This window comes from Scomber japonicus, chromosome 19 (genome assembly GCF_027409825.1).
Source record: "Scomber japonicus isolate fScoJap1 chromosome 19, fScoJap1.pri, whole genome shotgun sequence".
Lineage (NCBI taxonomy): Eukaryota > Metazoa > Chordata > Actinopteri > Scombriformes > Scombridae > Scomber > Scomber japonicus.
The window spans coordinates 22,470,957-22,486,706 of NC_070596.1; the positions used below are offsets into that span (position 1 = coordinate 22,470,957).

Consider the following 15,750-nt stretch of genomic DNA (forward strand, 5'->3'; position numbering starts at 1 on the left):
ATTCCACACTGCCCTGTGGATTTTTTTCAGTAGGCTGCACCCAGTCGGCTTGTAACAGAAACAGGCTACTCACTCAAACACTCGTTGGCGGAGTCCCCAGTGGCCCTGGCCCAGGGTCTGTCCTGGTAAAAGGGGTGACATTTCTGGCAGTCAACTCCTACTGTGTGATGTTGGCAGACACAGACCAGGCCGCCACGTTCCCCCTCAATACACTCACTGGCATGACCATTACACTTGCATCTAAAGGGAAACATAAACAGATGGTTATGTAGAAGATTCAAATACAACTTCTCCTATACAGAAACACTCTCTCTCTCTCTCTCTCTGTCTGTTTCTCCTCACTGAATCAGGTCTTCACATGTTTTTTAACATTTTATTTAATGAATGTTTCTCAAACACAGAGCAGTCTACAAGAGAAAATACAGAATTGAAATATCAAAAAAAAAAAAAACCCTAACCCTAAAAGCCATCACAAAACACAAAAGATATTTTAATATTTTGATTTTTTTAAAGCTACATATAGATATGGGGGAGGATCTGAACTTTTCCATAACAAAGCAATACATTTATTTCCAGCAAGCGCGGACAGTTTGATAAACCACACTTTTTCTTTGGGCAAGACAGATGTCAGATATGTCAACGAGTAAGGCTAGTTTAGCAAATCCACTAATCTCTCTAAGAATCTCTCAATATTGAACCCCAATAATGGTTTAATTTATTCCATTTCTATATCATGTGAATAGCGTTGCCGGTCTCTGTTTTACATCTAGTGTAAAGATCTGAAATTGATTAATTTATCCTATGGAGACTTTCTGGAGTAAAATAGGTTCTGTGGATAATATTGATACTATATTCTCACATAGAGATTCCCATTCACTGTCTTCAAATGTACAGTCCAGGTCTGGTTCCCATTTGGTCCTAGGGATTAGGGGTTTAGTCTCTGTGAACACTGTTGTATGTTAATGACAAAATGCCTCTGGGGTGTTTAATATCTTGTAGAATTTCATCAATTGGGAGGGGCTTTAGGGGAATGGGATTTCCTCCCATGTACTGTATGTACTATACAGTGTCTTACCTGTAAACATTTGAAGAAATGAATAGTTGGGAAGTGGAAGACAACTGTTCAGAGGGCATAGCTATGCTATTATCATAAAGGTCCCCAAATTCCCTGATTGTGCCATATCTTGGTTATGCCATCTCGATGTACATTTTGTAAAGCAGGATTGGTGTGAAAGGGAGTCTTACTGTGAAGTGCAGTAACACTATTAAGATGTGTCTAAATGGCAAACCTTATTCTGGATGTGTGTTTCATAAATGGATTATCAGTGCCATTCTTAAGAGTATGGTATGACTGGATTAAAGGAATGTCGGCCAGAGGCACAGCTGATGTGTGGCACTGCTTTATTTGTTTCCATGCAAGGGAGTTAACTAACCATATCTGCCAGAGTCAAATTGCCTTGGACTGAGTGTTCCAGGGATACATCTTAAAATCAGGGTGCCTCAATCCTTCACATCGGGGGCATTGTAAAGGGTTTTAATTCTAGGAACCTTCCTACTCCAGATTAATGTATGTATCATCCATGCAGTTTCTTGGTGAAATTCATATATGGAGAGGGTTTGAAATAAGAACATAATTTTAATTCAGGCAAGTCAAGCAGTCAAAACAACAACAACTGCATCCATCTACCCAGGTCCTTTTCCATCATTTTAAGCAGTGAGTTATGATTTAGTGAGAACATTGTATGTGTTATTTATTAGGAATCCTTAAACCTAAATACTTTATGGATTGAGTGTTCTACCAAAAGAGAAAATTGTTCATTAACATCTTTTCAGCTAGAGACTTGATAACTGTATCCACATAAATCATATTATAATTTGAGAAGAGGTCCAAGAGGGCAGTCATGGATGACTCTTAAGTTGGTAAGAAACAAGATCATGTCATCTGCGTACAAAGAGATGATATGGGTCCCACCCCCAACTTTGACCCTACAGATAAAATTATGTGATGTTACTGCAATGGCTAGGAGTTCAGTCCATGGTCGTAGCACGGTGCACTATTAAGGTATCTCCTTCATTGTTTAATGAGGAGCAATTGTGTGTGAAGTCAGTCTGGTCTGCTGTGACGAGTGAAGGAATTACTTTCTCAAGCCGAGTGTCTATAATTTCAATTAAGATTTTATATTCAGATGGCAAAAGTGATACTGACCAATGTGATTCTGCGTCCGTCCCTGGTTTTTGGTATGACTATAATAGGGGCGTGCTCCATAGTTTCAGGTAAACAGTTACTCATAATGAAATAATTGCACATGTCTAGAAGAGAATCTATTAGTTTATTAGCAAATGTTTGAAATAAATCTATTGAAAAACCATCAGACCCTGGAGCCTTTCTTAATGGTATTGCGCTATAGTGTCTAACATCTCTTGTTTGGTTTTCTCACTTTCAAGATCATCCTTCATTGTTTGTTTCGGGATACTGAGACTATCTAGGAATTCATATATATCCTTTGTCTTCTCTCCCTGTGAGGAATAAAGCGATTTGTGGAAGTCAAAGAAAACTTGATTTATGAGCCCTGGGTCACAGACCAACTCACCCCTGTCATGCTGCTTAATGACAGGACTACATCCAGTGGTGTCCTCCCTTCTTATCTGCCATGCTAACAATTTATCCGCTTTGTCACCTTGTTCATAATAATACTATTAAGACAGATCACAGTCACATGAATAAAGAAGGTGTCAATCGCAGAGTAGATGTTGTGCATATGCAAGTAGAAGCTATATTTATGTTGACATTTTTCTCCCTCGTGCCATACATTGAGTACATTTAGGTCTAAAAGTTATTTTTTGAGGGCCTTAGTAGCTGAGGTTAAAGGTTAAAGGGTGAAGGAGGTTCTGTCCATAAAATCACCACCAAATAGAAGCTCTAAGGGGTGCAAGATACCTTAAGAAAGAGGTTGACATTGGAGTTAGGGTCTTCTCAGTTTGGTCTGGTCCATAGATGTTAAGCATAGTGAACAGTTGGTCTCTAATGTACCCCCTGATTAAAACATGTCTGCTTGTTCTGATTGATAACCAAACCCTTGCAAGAGAGGTAAATGTTGAATCAAATATTTTACCATGTCACTGTTTCCCCAGCTTGCAATGCTCTATATCAGTTAAACAATGTTATGGCTGCACCCATGTAGTTGATATGACTGACTACAATAACAAATTTCATGTTTTATCTCTACGTCATGAGAAGTAATAACATTCGAGAGGTGGGGGGAAAAAATTGATTCTTAGATGCCTGGCAATGCTGACGTGGATGATTCTGCATTGATCCGCAAAAGTAAAAAATCAATTTTCGGAATGTTAGTTAATAATTTGATGTGAATGTAGTGTGCACATGCTAGAGTTAATCCTCACAAAAGACAATGGTTGCAAGCATTTTTTCATATAACGACTAAATTAAATTTTCAAGATGAACTTTAAGTATATTGTGAACTCTCTAGAGACTATATTAGCTGAGCTGAGCATTGAACTCCAGCAGTAAGAAACAACACACTGACCTACACACACTGCATCATTAAACAATGTAACTTAAACGAAATCTGAGTTGAAGAAAATAACTGTGCTCAGTCTGTTTCACCTCAACTACCCTGCGCCCCCTCAGCATCTTGTTCAGACGCATCTTGGCCTCCCTGTTTCCAGTGTAGACACGTTAATGCTCACTGTAAATGGAGTAGAACGCAGAGGAGGAGGGACAGTGAGAAGGTATTTCCACCGTAAGGAGTTGTCACTTTCTATTATCTTTCAAGGGCATAAACGTGGCCTGAGATGATTCAGCTGTGGACTCATAGCTAATACATTCACACTTCTTATCTGCAACAAGCATATTTCTCTATGAGTATTAGTATGTGTATTAAATGTTTAAGTAAATGTATTCCTATATGTACTTACAACCATTTCTTTGTGTGCACACCATCTTCAGATGAGTGTATATTTTATAATTTTAGTAGGTAAGTCAGTAATCCTTAGATAAACATATGATTTATTATATTCATTTTCACAACAACATAGTTAATAAATGCTAATTTCCTTTTCCTCTGCATGTGGAAAGCCTATAATTTCCTCTGAAACATGCAAACACTGGAGGTGGCAGCTACGCCTTCCTGTGTATACTATTTCCTGGCAGAGTCGCTCGGTTCTGTCAAGTGGCTGTGATAGGGGACAGGGACTTGTCGCTGAGTGGCAGGCTCTGTCAAATTTAGCCAGCTGTCCCGGATCCAGACGTATGCTTGCCTGAGGCTCAGACCCAGTTATTTCTGTTGTTGCTGCGACAACAACTTAGTAACTCTAAGTGCCTCCTATCGACATATCAGATTTTCATGTTAAAGCATTCTTGAGCTTCTGAGCGACAATTCTAACTGCATATTTTACTGTGTGAAGGACATGACCCAGACTTTACAGGCTGCATATGTGCAGTTCAAAAAGTGATGTGCAATATGTTGAGAGCCTGCAGGTTGGATTCGTATGATATGATACATAACCAGTATTTTTTATATTAGTTTACGTTAAGTCTGCTTTTTTATTTGCACATTTATCAGGATAAAACCAACAAAACAGAAATAAACAAAATGTGACAGAAAACTTCACACATGTGGATCGTAGCCACCACATTTCTTGTATGTTTGTTTTTGATGCAGTCCACCATGTGTTGATATGTTGTATTAAATGATGCCATCTTTACCGCATCTGTACCGGCCAACTTGGTGAGGTGTCGAGGCATGTGTAGTCGTACAGAAAGCATTGGTACCAAGGCTAACATGTCATGTGGGTCTCTCCCTCAGGTGTTGTGGCATTGCTGGGTAATTTGTCATGCCGCTGCAGTGATCTTAAGTGTTTATGACAGGTGTCAGATCAAGTTTATATTTTTTCTGAAGGCTTCATCTCAACTACTTAATCGTCCACTTCTATCTGCAGTGCCAAGATGCAGCCTGGTCCTTGGCGCCATGTCCTCTCTCATTACTGTGAGTAATAAACCAAAAGAACTGGAAGGAGGATGGAGGATTATATGGGTTTATTCTCATCAGATGGCAACAGCAAGGTGTTTATTTTTATTTATTTAAATCTGTCTTGCAAACAGCTGGTGGGATAAGGTGTTGATTGATTGTCTTGCTTTGTACAAATACGTTACAGTATATGTTACAGCACCATGCCTCCTAATATTTAAGGTCATATACAACTAATTTGGGCCGTTAAATATATTTTAAAGGAGACATATATTTTAAAAGAAGGTAACTTTGTTTGGAATGTATCTGTAACCTGTTAAAGAGTTTAAATTGAGTCTATTTGGAAAAGATTGTGGTACTGGTTTAACACTGAAAATGTCAACACTGACTTGAAGCACTAGATTAGACTCACTGCAGTGATAAATATTAAATCAAATCTGCAATCTTTCTTTAACCTTTCCTTAACCCTAACCCCATGAACTCTGGATTCTGGTGTTAAAATCTATGCTTTATACCTGACCATCCACTCCTGCTCTACCTCCTCGAGGGTATTTCTTTAGTAAAGCATATATAGGAATGGATTTTGTTGAAAATATATATGATTTTGCAATATTTTTGACACTATTATTTGAGCAAAAATAAGAGCATTACATTACGTTTTTTGGCTGAACCAGAGATTCCTGTGTCAAAGCTCAAGGTTAAACTCGACAGTAATCAGAAAGGACATCTGCTATGCTGGGTGACTTGTCCTAAAGGGCACATTTTCAGGTCTTACCTGCCACCCACAGAGAAATCCGAGATGGCGTAAAAGTACGAGCGCAACACTTTAGTGTCCTTGAAGACCTCGTCTCCAAAGGTGTTAAGCTTGTCCAAAGAGATGAGCAGGTCTGTGGCTGTCACCCATTCCTGGAAAAGGACAAAAAAAGATTGCGACAAAACAGAGGAACAACAAGGTGAGTGGGATGTTATAAAACTCCTTTTGATGTCACCCACTTTAAAAAGTGGACTGAAAGGGAACTGGAAGGAGGCAGTGTGTTGGCTGCTGTTGCTCTTGGCAGAACAAGGAAGAAGACAGGAAGTAAGAAGGAGAAAAACTGGGCTTTAGTTGAGAGAGGCAAGTAGAGCGAGGATATGTTAGACAGCAAAAGTTGACGGAGCAAAAAGAAAAGAAGGTATAACAGAGAGTTGGACTGGCCTTTGGGAGCACCAGGAGAAATCTCAGTGGGCTGGTCACTATGTGGGCCACTTGGGCACTATGTGTGCTGCTTGAGGAGCCCATTATACAAAAACAAGAGTTGAGTGTGTCGCTTGAGCAGTGAGTTATACAAAAACAAGAGAAAATTAAATTTGTTGTCGGCCCAGCACCCCATCCCCATGAGCCGGGTCGATCTGTGTGGGGAAAAAAAAAATAATCCAGGGCCCTTTTTTTCCACTAGTCTGACCCTGGTGTAATGGCAGGGGATAGAGCAAATGTAATAGGGAGATAATGAGTATGGCGTAGAAAATTGAGTTAATGTCAGGAAGAGGGGTGAAAAAAGAAAGGGATTAATGGAGACAAAAGCTGAAATATGAAAAAAACATGAGAAAAGAGGCAACAACTGAAGCACTACTCCAGTATAATGGATGGCACTTGGCAAAGCTCCCAACCCTGATATGATTTAAGCTCCTCTGTTTGAGCCCACCGCAAAAGGTAAAGACGAAGCCAGAGTGGAAGAAGAAAGTGAAGAGGGATAACACAAACAGAGGAAAAGCAAACGGGAAGCGCAATAGTGGGGTGGAAGATAAAAGGGGAGGCCAGGTAAAAGGAGAACAAATGACATGAGGAATCTTTTACCCGTGAACAGAACCAACTTTAAAACAAATAGCTTGAGAGAAACTTTCTATCTGTTTCTTGGCTGGTTTGGGACTCTGTGGCAGTCCTGAGAAAAGCCTGTAATGCTGTACGTTTTGAAGGTTCTCCCAAGAGGAGTCTTTTGAAGTGTGGCGATGGGAGAGACAGATCGGAGCGGATGGGCCTCAGACTAAAGCATGTGCCCTCAGTTCATTCATTCATGATTTTCATGCTGCAGTCTGTCTTTGTTGTTTAACCCCATCATAGCTGATATAAGATAAGGCCACACATGGTTTTGCCTATTTGACCTGTTAAATTACCAGTGGTGCAGGAAGTACTGATTTTTTTTTTCTTAACTAAAAGCAGCAGTAACTCACTGTAACAGGTAGAGGTCTTGTATTGAAAATGTGAAATAAAACTTAAAGTGAGTTTTATTAGCAAAATATACTTCAGCTCAAGTGTGAAACTACTCAATGCAGGAAATGGTACCTTTAGAGTGTTACAGTATTATATAATATTAAATTATTATTATTTATGCATTCATGTGGATGTGGAGCAAACTTTAATTTCATATACTGTTGAGTTGTTTATTTAATGACAATGGGTTGTGTTAGACGCTCATCGTATGCTTTGTATGCATATTTTTAATTTGTTAAAAACATAAATGTAGTGGGGTAATAAGTACAATATTACTCTCTAAAATGTAGTAGAGTAGAAGTATATAGTTGCATAAAAGTGGAAATACTCAAGTAGACCTCAAAAGATTTACTTAAGTACAGTACTTGAGTATATGTACTGAGATACATATAACCACCTCAAATGGTTTGTACTCTCTTACTGATATATTTTTTAAGAACATTTCCTACTTTCCAAGGCAGTCATTGTTTTCAGGTCACTGTGGTGAAAGTCAACTCACAGAGATATAAAAACGTCCTTGTGACAGACAATCCATCACAGTGAACGATTCGTCTGGTTTATGTTCTTAATGTGAAATTGCAGTTGAAAGCAGAGACCGTTGTGAAAGCAAAATAACACATTAAAGCTCCACTGTTCAAAATGTAAGAGCTGGCTGCTATTTTGCTTTGCTCTCTTATTGCTTTGCTCATTGGCAAACAATAAGCAAACATGAATATTGTGAGAAAGGCACACAGATTTAGTTGTTTCTATCATTAAAAATACCTTGTATTAGAGCATACTTTAGCTGAAAACAACAATAAAGAAACATTTCAGTCCCTGCTCATACTTTAACTTCTTTTTCATGTCATGTTAAACAATCAGATTGAATGGATTATCAATCTCAAGCAAGTTTTAACTGTACAGAAAGGAACAAAAAACAGTGTAGCTCTCTGGAAGTTAAGAAATTGTAGAAGGTGCTCAGTTTCACAATGCATGTGTTAATGTTCACACTAAACCAAGTTGTTACCAGTAATTATGTTAATTACATTATCCGCCCCCTATCAGTAACTATCTAGAAATATTATCGAATTACATTTACCGTATTATTGCATTTAATAGTAATAATAAAGAAGAGTGCCATAAATTTGTTTTACAAAAACAAAAAACAAAATTTAGCACCAGTTAATATAACTTTAAAGGACAACAAGCAATCACTAACATTAATTATTTGTGGGTTATCATAAAACATATTGAGGCTAATTATTTAATTATAAAAATTAAAACTTAATTTTGAAAGCCATCTGATTTCAGATATTGGAGAGGACAAATTGAATGGCAACATTGCAATTGATTGTATGAAAGTATGAAAATTACTGTTATAGTCCCTTTATGTTTAATACATCATATCAAAATCTGTATAATTCCTACTGAATATTAAGCAGGTTTAACATTTTCATTCTTTAGCTCCATTATAAAACAGTACAGTTGCCTTTTGTTAAGCAAGTAAAGAAACTTTCTTAATTTTAATTATTATAAAAAGGTGATAGCATTGAGCCCTCTGAGGCTCTCTTCACAGACACCAAATGTGATTTCTCTCCATCTCAAATAGAACAGCTCACAGCACACTTTAGCACAGCAGTAAAAGTTTTGAACTAAGTTAGCTTCTAAGAGAACTGTTTCTTTTGGGCTTTCTTGTTTCCATCAGCGTGACCACCATCCTCCTCTTTCAAAAGAAAGATGGTCTTGTGGTTTGGACCACCTGTGTGGCCAATTCCTGCAGTTCCAAGAGACATACTGGTGGGGCATCAAGAGGTCATAGCCCTTTATTGGAACATCTGGTGTGAATAGGCTACACATGTGTTCCTGATTGGTTTAACCCTTGCATGGATGGTGTCAGTATGATTGGGCTGTTGTGCCACCTGTGGGTTAACTATGTCAGTAAAGCATAATAATAATAATAATAATTAGATTATCCAGGGAGTTCTGTGCAATCAGTGTTTGTATAGGAATATCTCATTAATGAGTCTTTTTAGGAAGAGAGGTTTGGTGACTCATTTTCAGTAAGATTCTGACTGTTCTGCAGTCCCAATTCATCCCACCTAAAGTATTCTTACCTGAAATGCCCTCCCACTTTACCTTATAGCTCGCCTCTTTATTTTCCTTTCTCTCCCTCTGCCAGCCTTATCTGTGCACTGTCCTAGCTGGAGTGCACTTCAGGATTTCCAGACTGTCCTATGCCTTAGCAGACAGCTGAGGACTATAGAACTGCTATTTTGTAGAAACCATAACTACGTACAGTGTTGCAGAATTGAGTGCAGTTGGCTGCTGTGCTTCTGTTCCGGCCTTTGCTTATCGACTTTGCCCCAGCTTGACACGGCTCCACTGGCTAATGGGGTTTGGACGGCACTAAATGACCCCAATGCACTGCAGTTGCAAGGGGAAACGTGTTCATTCTTCATTTTTGTTTTACACTACCAGTACATGACAAGATTTTCATCTGCCGTTTAGAAGAGGACCTGTGGAGTGTGAGATGGGAAACATAGCTGCAAGATAACAAATTAAGTCAAAATGAGGGGAATTGAGGTAAAGGAAGTGGAGAAGGAGGAGATAAAGGAAATAATGCTTTAACTTTCCAGGACTGGTCAGAACAAAGCAAGAGAGTGAACAATAGGTGAGGAGAGATGATCCAGAGCAACGTGTTTATAAAATGTCTCCATATCCATCTTTTACCAGAATGCTTATCAACCTTGTCATGCATGCTGTACATGTTTGTTATGCCTAGTTTACTATTTCATGCCTATTCACCTAGTGTCTGGTTATCTCCTCTAATATTATGGAACAAGCCCACTGCCTAAGGCCCCTATCATAAAAATACATGTCCAATGCACAAAAAATGATGTTCAATAAGTAAAGTAATTACATATAGGTCACAATAAAGAAAACAGATAGCAGTCTGATACAAAAGCAGTGCTGTGGGAAGCAGAGGTGGAAGATAGTATGGTAGACTTAAATCGGACCTTACAGTAACTGTATAGCAGGTGATGCTTACCATGGTTGAAGAAGAGTAATTATATGTACAACTTGGTTCAAGGCTATCAGAAAGTAGCATCAAAACATTGTCCTGATTAAATTCTGGCTTGGGGAAAGTGTGCAGGTGTTACTTTGTTCATTATTGTTTACCATGGTGACCATTGTAGTTTAGTGTGTTCATATGCTAATATTATCTAATTAGTACTGAACTCAAACATACTGTACAGCTGGTATTTGGCGTCTTTAGTTTTCCAGGTATTTGGTCATACTGGACAAAATGTTTTACTTGATGGCACTGAATGAAATGTCAACACACCACCAAAGTCAGTAGAATCCATCCTCTGGGGACAATGAATGTATGTACAAAATGTTTTTGCAGTCTGTCCAATAGTTTGTGATGCAGTGGCCAAAAAATAGGCCAATTTTTTTGACAAAGTGTGGGCGTCTGAAGCACTGTAAATATGCACTTAAACAGTGAACTTCTATTTACAATTACAAGGCATGTACCCTAAGCATTTGGCTAACTGGGCTCTCTGCATTGTAGCTTTTTAGCTAATTGAACAAGTGAGACTGCTGTCTGTGTACAGACTTTGTTAGAACATTTAGTTAAAAGCCAAGCTTTAATTTTCAGTAAGTTAACATTTTCCTGAACATTTTGTTGTGACAGTGTGTGACCAACTTTACGTCAGCTACCTAGCATCTGAGCATTAATGACAAACTAGCGTCAGCAGTGCGTGTGTGTATGTGTGTGTGTGTGTGTGTGTGTGCCTTAATTGAGAATCTTCCTGGTTTTAAAGTAACAGTGAAAATGTGGTATGGGGATTCATTCATTTGAACATTTTCTCAATAACTAAAAGGAATAGATTGGATAATGAAGCACTGACACGACGCTCTGAAAACAGCACTGAGTGGAAAAACTGATGCACTGATTATCGACATGGTAAAAGTGGGGGAGTCTAAACTAATGATTTTTAAAAAGTAGGTGGGACTTGTCCTACCCTCATAATGGCTGCGTGACACCCATGTGACAAAGTACAAAATAACAGATCGATTTGTCAATAATGTAAATCAAAATGAACAAAACATTCTGATGAGTTCTGATGAGATTCATGTTGCAAAAAAAAGTAGGAAATAGTAAATTGTTGAACACAGAGTGATAATTTGTGTATCTGTTATTACTTTGTCCACCAGTTTATTCTTTTGCTGTTGTTGTTTTATGGATGCTAGCTCTGTCTATGCATAACTTACTAGAGACGTAACCTTTACTACAAACCTTTTCTTTTTTATGTGATTAAATCTCGAGTGAAATTCCGTTTTTTTTCAATTACTAACACAGAAAGGCCATAATGTACATGACCTGCCCTTTTGTTAAATAAATAAATAAATGATTAGCACAAACCAGTGATAATTAATGTTAAAATGCACAAAATTCCTGTCTCTTCTAATGAGGGCCATGCTGGACACTGGTACTGCATTGTCATCATTTATAACACTCCACTCTCATGCTTTAACACACACATACACTGCAAGAAACTCCCTATGAAAATCACAGTAATTAACTGGCGATAGATAAAAAAAAAAAAAAAAAATAAATGCATTGTTAGCATTTCAAATTTCGTATCATTTATCACAGAGTACAAAACCATTATCATATGGAAGAGTTATTAGTTATGCTTGATAGAACAGTGCTAATTGTGTAGGAAAAAGCAGACATAGTTCCAAATATCACTTACTACACTGAAAGGAAGCAGTTTCTTAGGGTTAATTAGTAGTCAGCCCATTACTTATTATTTGTGCAAACTGCAGCAAAAGCTTAATTAACTTTGATTCTCACTCCCTTGGAATTTGGGTTCACAATGCTACAATGATGCTGACTTAGGGATAGGCAAAGGTGTCGAGTGTGGCAATGAGCCAATTCTTTGCTTAAGACAATAATGTTCTAATGATTCAATGAGGTGGTGCACACACACATAGGCACATAGGCAGTATATGTGGACATGTATTAGGCCACCTGCAGCTAAGTTTTTTGATGATATGAAATACCATTTTGGAGGACATCTCTGCTTAGGGGCTGATCACCTTTACCCTCATCTCTAAAAACTATCTTGTCACTTTTCCCCCTGTCTGTCTCCACCTCTTTCTCTCCTCCCCTTATCCCGTCTCCTCTGTCTGTTCCAGTGTGTTTCCTTGAACTCTGAAGCCTCTGGCTGCAGACAGTGACAGGAAAGAGAGCAGTGTCCCTCATTCCAAAGTTAATAACTTTTTAATTTAATTGCATGAGTTCACTGTGCCCTCAATATATGTTTTTCCCCCTTTACTCAATGTCATTCAATGCTGGAGCTCCAATTTGCCACACAGCTTTCTAGAGAGAGAGAGAGAGAGAGAGAGAGGATGGACTGGTGGCAGGGGAGACGACAAACCGTTTTAATGGATGACTGAACAAATTAAATTTGAATTCATACTGCAGCTTTCATCTTATGCGTGATTATTGAAAAAAAGAGAGCTTTACAAACTTGACAATAGGGCCCCCTTTGAAGTAAGCCATTACTTTAGAGAAAACATCTTAATGCCGTGTTACAAGGTGAGTTGTTTTTTCCAAATATTTCATATAGCAATGAAAAGACAACACATTATATCACTGGTATAACAAAAATTATATTAATGCAGATGACAGTTAAACACGACACAAAAACACATTAAAGTGTCATCAGTTGTCTTTTTTTCAATATAGATTTGCTTGGACCTCTCATAATGTCAGGAAGATGTATTTTAGAAGCAGCAGATGAAGTGTGTGAAGACTCTATATTGAAACTGTGCTCCTCAGACTTAGGCACAAGCGGCAAATCTGCAAAAGGATTAAAATGCTAATAAAACAGGCAGAATGCAATTCCTGTTTTAAGCCTCATGAAATATGCATGTATCTGTATGAGCCACGGAGGAAACGGCACACTGACATGCCATTGCGGGGAACAGGGATCATTTTATGCTCTGTTGACAATCTGTATGTACAAAGTGTGGGTTTAACCTCTGACACAAATGCCCAATCTTTATCCCCATGCAATAAAAGCCAATTGACAAATTTGATTTCTAGGAATAAAGATGTTTGTCCACTGAAACATAACATATCATAGAAATACATTTTGCATATAGCCCCATTGTACTATCCTGATTTAATGTAGCTACCATAAATAGAACAACACATCAAGCTGTATTCATCAAAACTGTTGTTAGATAGAAAATGCATCCATTTTATATGTACTTGGAAGCATTTACTGGTTTACATTCTTGTGGTCTAATAACACAAGATTGATAAAATATGACAGACTGTGTCCACTTTTGTACCCTAGGATTTGACTCTTCCACAGTAGCTGCTTCACTGCTCATTTCTATAGAAATGCAATATTCTTACAAACAGTTCTGGAAAAAACCGGGCAGTAAGTGCTTGGGGCATTTATGCTGATTACATCAACTTTATGAAAACCGCATTCTGCCTGAATGTCTTTCACAAAATCACAGACTGAGGCTTGTTTTATAGGATATGTTTTCATAGAAGCTAATCACTGATTATAATCACAACACTGAAATTCTGTCTGCTTTTGTTCCGCTTGAGCAAGAGCTCCTCAGGGTTTGTATTCTGAGAAATGAAAGTTTTCAAACCGAGTCAACTAACTGCAGGGTATTATAGAGTGCTTTCCAGCTCTTTTACCTGTGTAAGACACTGAAACTGGAAAAGACTCATAAAAGATGCTAAAAATATTGACCCTCACCCTCCAGTTATTACCCTTATAAACATAGACATTACAAAACCTACCAACCAGCCAATATCATATATGGCAACATAATCACATCCACACAGGCAAGGTTTGACTTAATGAAGAAGCATAGAAAGATTAAATACTTCTTCAGGGAACATGATTGCTGCCAATGTACTATTTTACAAGGTTGTCAGACTCATCTAGGGCTAACAACAGATATTTGAACCTTAACATAATGTCAGGATCCAATAGAACCTGTTGAGACTTTGACATGATTGTATTTTGATGTGTGTTTTTAGTTGTGTATCCAAAACTACATTTCACAAGATATTTGATGCTGAAGCCTTTTCTTTGACTTTTGATACTCTTCAACACAAAATCTTAATTGGGAAACTACAAGTTTGGCTTCAACTCAATGAAATGGTATGAATTATATCTACAAGGCAATCAGTAGGTCCACATTCAAAATGTCCAGATTTTCCTCAAGGAGTTAAGACATGGATGACCATCCAACACAGCTGACAAAGTGCAGAATCATGTGTATGCAGATGATACAGTTCTTTACGACTCTGCGAAAATACACAGATCCATCACAGAGGATGTGGAAAGGGCAGCCTTGTGGGTTAGAGTTAAACTATCTCTAAACATTCAAAATCCATGCTATTTGGGCTTTTCTGAAAAACATACAAGAACCAGAAAGCTTATATCCATGAGCAGTTTTCCCTTTCACACACTGTGACACTGGATCTTGGCCTACAGTGGAACCTGTATAAAGATCAAGATCATCAAAAATCAGGTGTGGGAGCAACATCTCCAGAAATAACAGAAACCTGTGAACACTAGTACACCTAATCAACAGACTTTACCAACTGTTGATTGTGTACTGTTGAGCAGTATTGAAACTGTGTTCGGTATCCAGGTGAAACATATTAAACTCACCTATTAACTATTTACACTACAGAAGAAAATACGTGTATAAGTGTGATTTGTGTAAGGGGTTGCATATAAATACGTTTTACATCCTGCATGTACTCAGGTCTCCTCCCTCCTTTAATTCCCTTCACCCTTATATTCGATAAATAGCGCTGTTGTGGGAATGATATTTTTGATAGCTGCTCTCTACCCCACCCCTTTTTGTATTGAGTTACCTATTTTCCTCTTGTTTTTCTAGTATCCGTGGCTCAAGCGGGAAACAGTATGTCACCATTAAAGAAGAGCATGCTCCACCATCTTTATTGTGATTATTCACAGTGTGGAAAAGAATACTCTTACGCACTCCGCCTGTTTTGATTTTGCACCAAAGACGGTGGTTGATGTGTTCTTCTTTTCTTTGCTCACTACACCCATCCTTACATCACCCATACAATAGAGGGAGGGATGAGAGATTTAATGAAAGAAATGCAGTTGTGCAATTGATTCCCCTTTTTATTCTAATGGAGGACAGATCACAGTCAATCATGGGTCTTCTCATCTTGTTGTTTAAGAGGAAGGCAGAGAGGGAGAGGTGGACTGAAGGAGAGAGTGCTTTGCAGGGTTGTTGAGAGATTTGCCACCCAATCTATGTATTCCCTGCCTCTTATTGATCCCCCACAGCTTTATAATCAGTGGGTCGATGGCATCCAAAGCATACTGAAATACAGCCAGCAACACCATTAGTATTCACATTTTAGTGTAACTAAGGCCTCCTACCCAAAGGGCTTATGTTGCTACATGGCCCCATTGTGAAAACAAGAACATCTAAAGATTCAAT

General features: G+C 38.2%; 1 protein-coding gene across 1 annotated transcript in view; it reads right to left on the reverse strand.

Annotated features, from left to right (window-relative positions):
* lamc3 (laminin, gamma 3) overlaps nucleotides 1-15,750 on the reverse strand; it is a 107,418-nt gene that overhangs the window by 77,772 nt on the left and 13,896 nt on the right. Inside the window, exons 3-4 of the mRNA XM_053339965.1 lie at nucleotides 5,764-5,894; nucleotides 74-240 (exon numbers count right to left, since the gene is read on the reverse strand). Of these exons, the coding sequence (XP_053195940.1) occupies nucleotides 74-240; nucleotides 5,764-5,894 (298 nt within the window). The remainder of the gene's footprint in view (nucleotides 1-73; nucleotides 241-5,763; nucleotides 5,895-15,750) is intronic.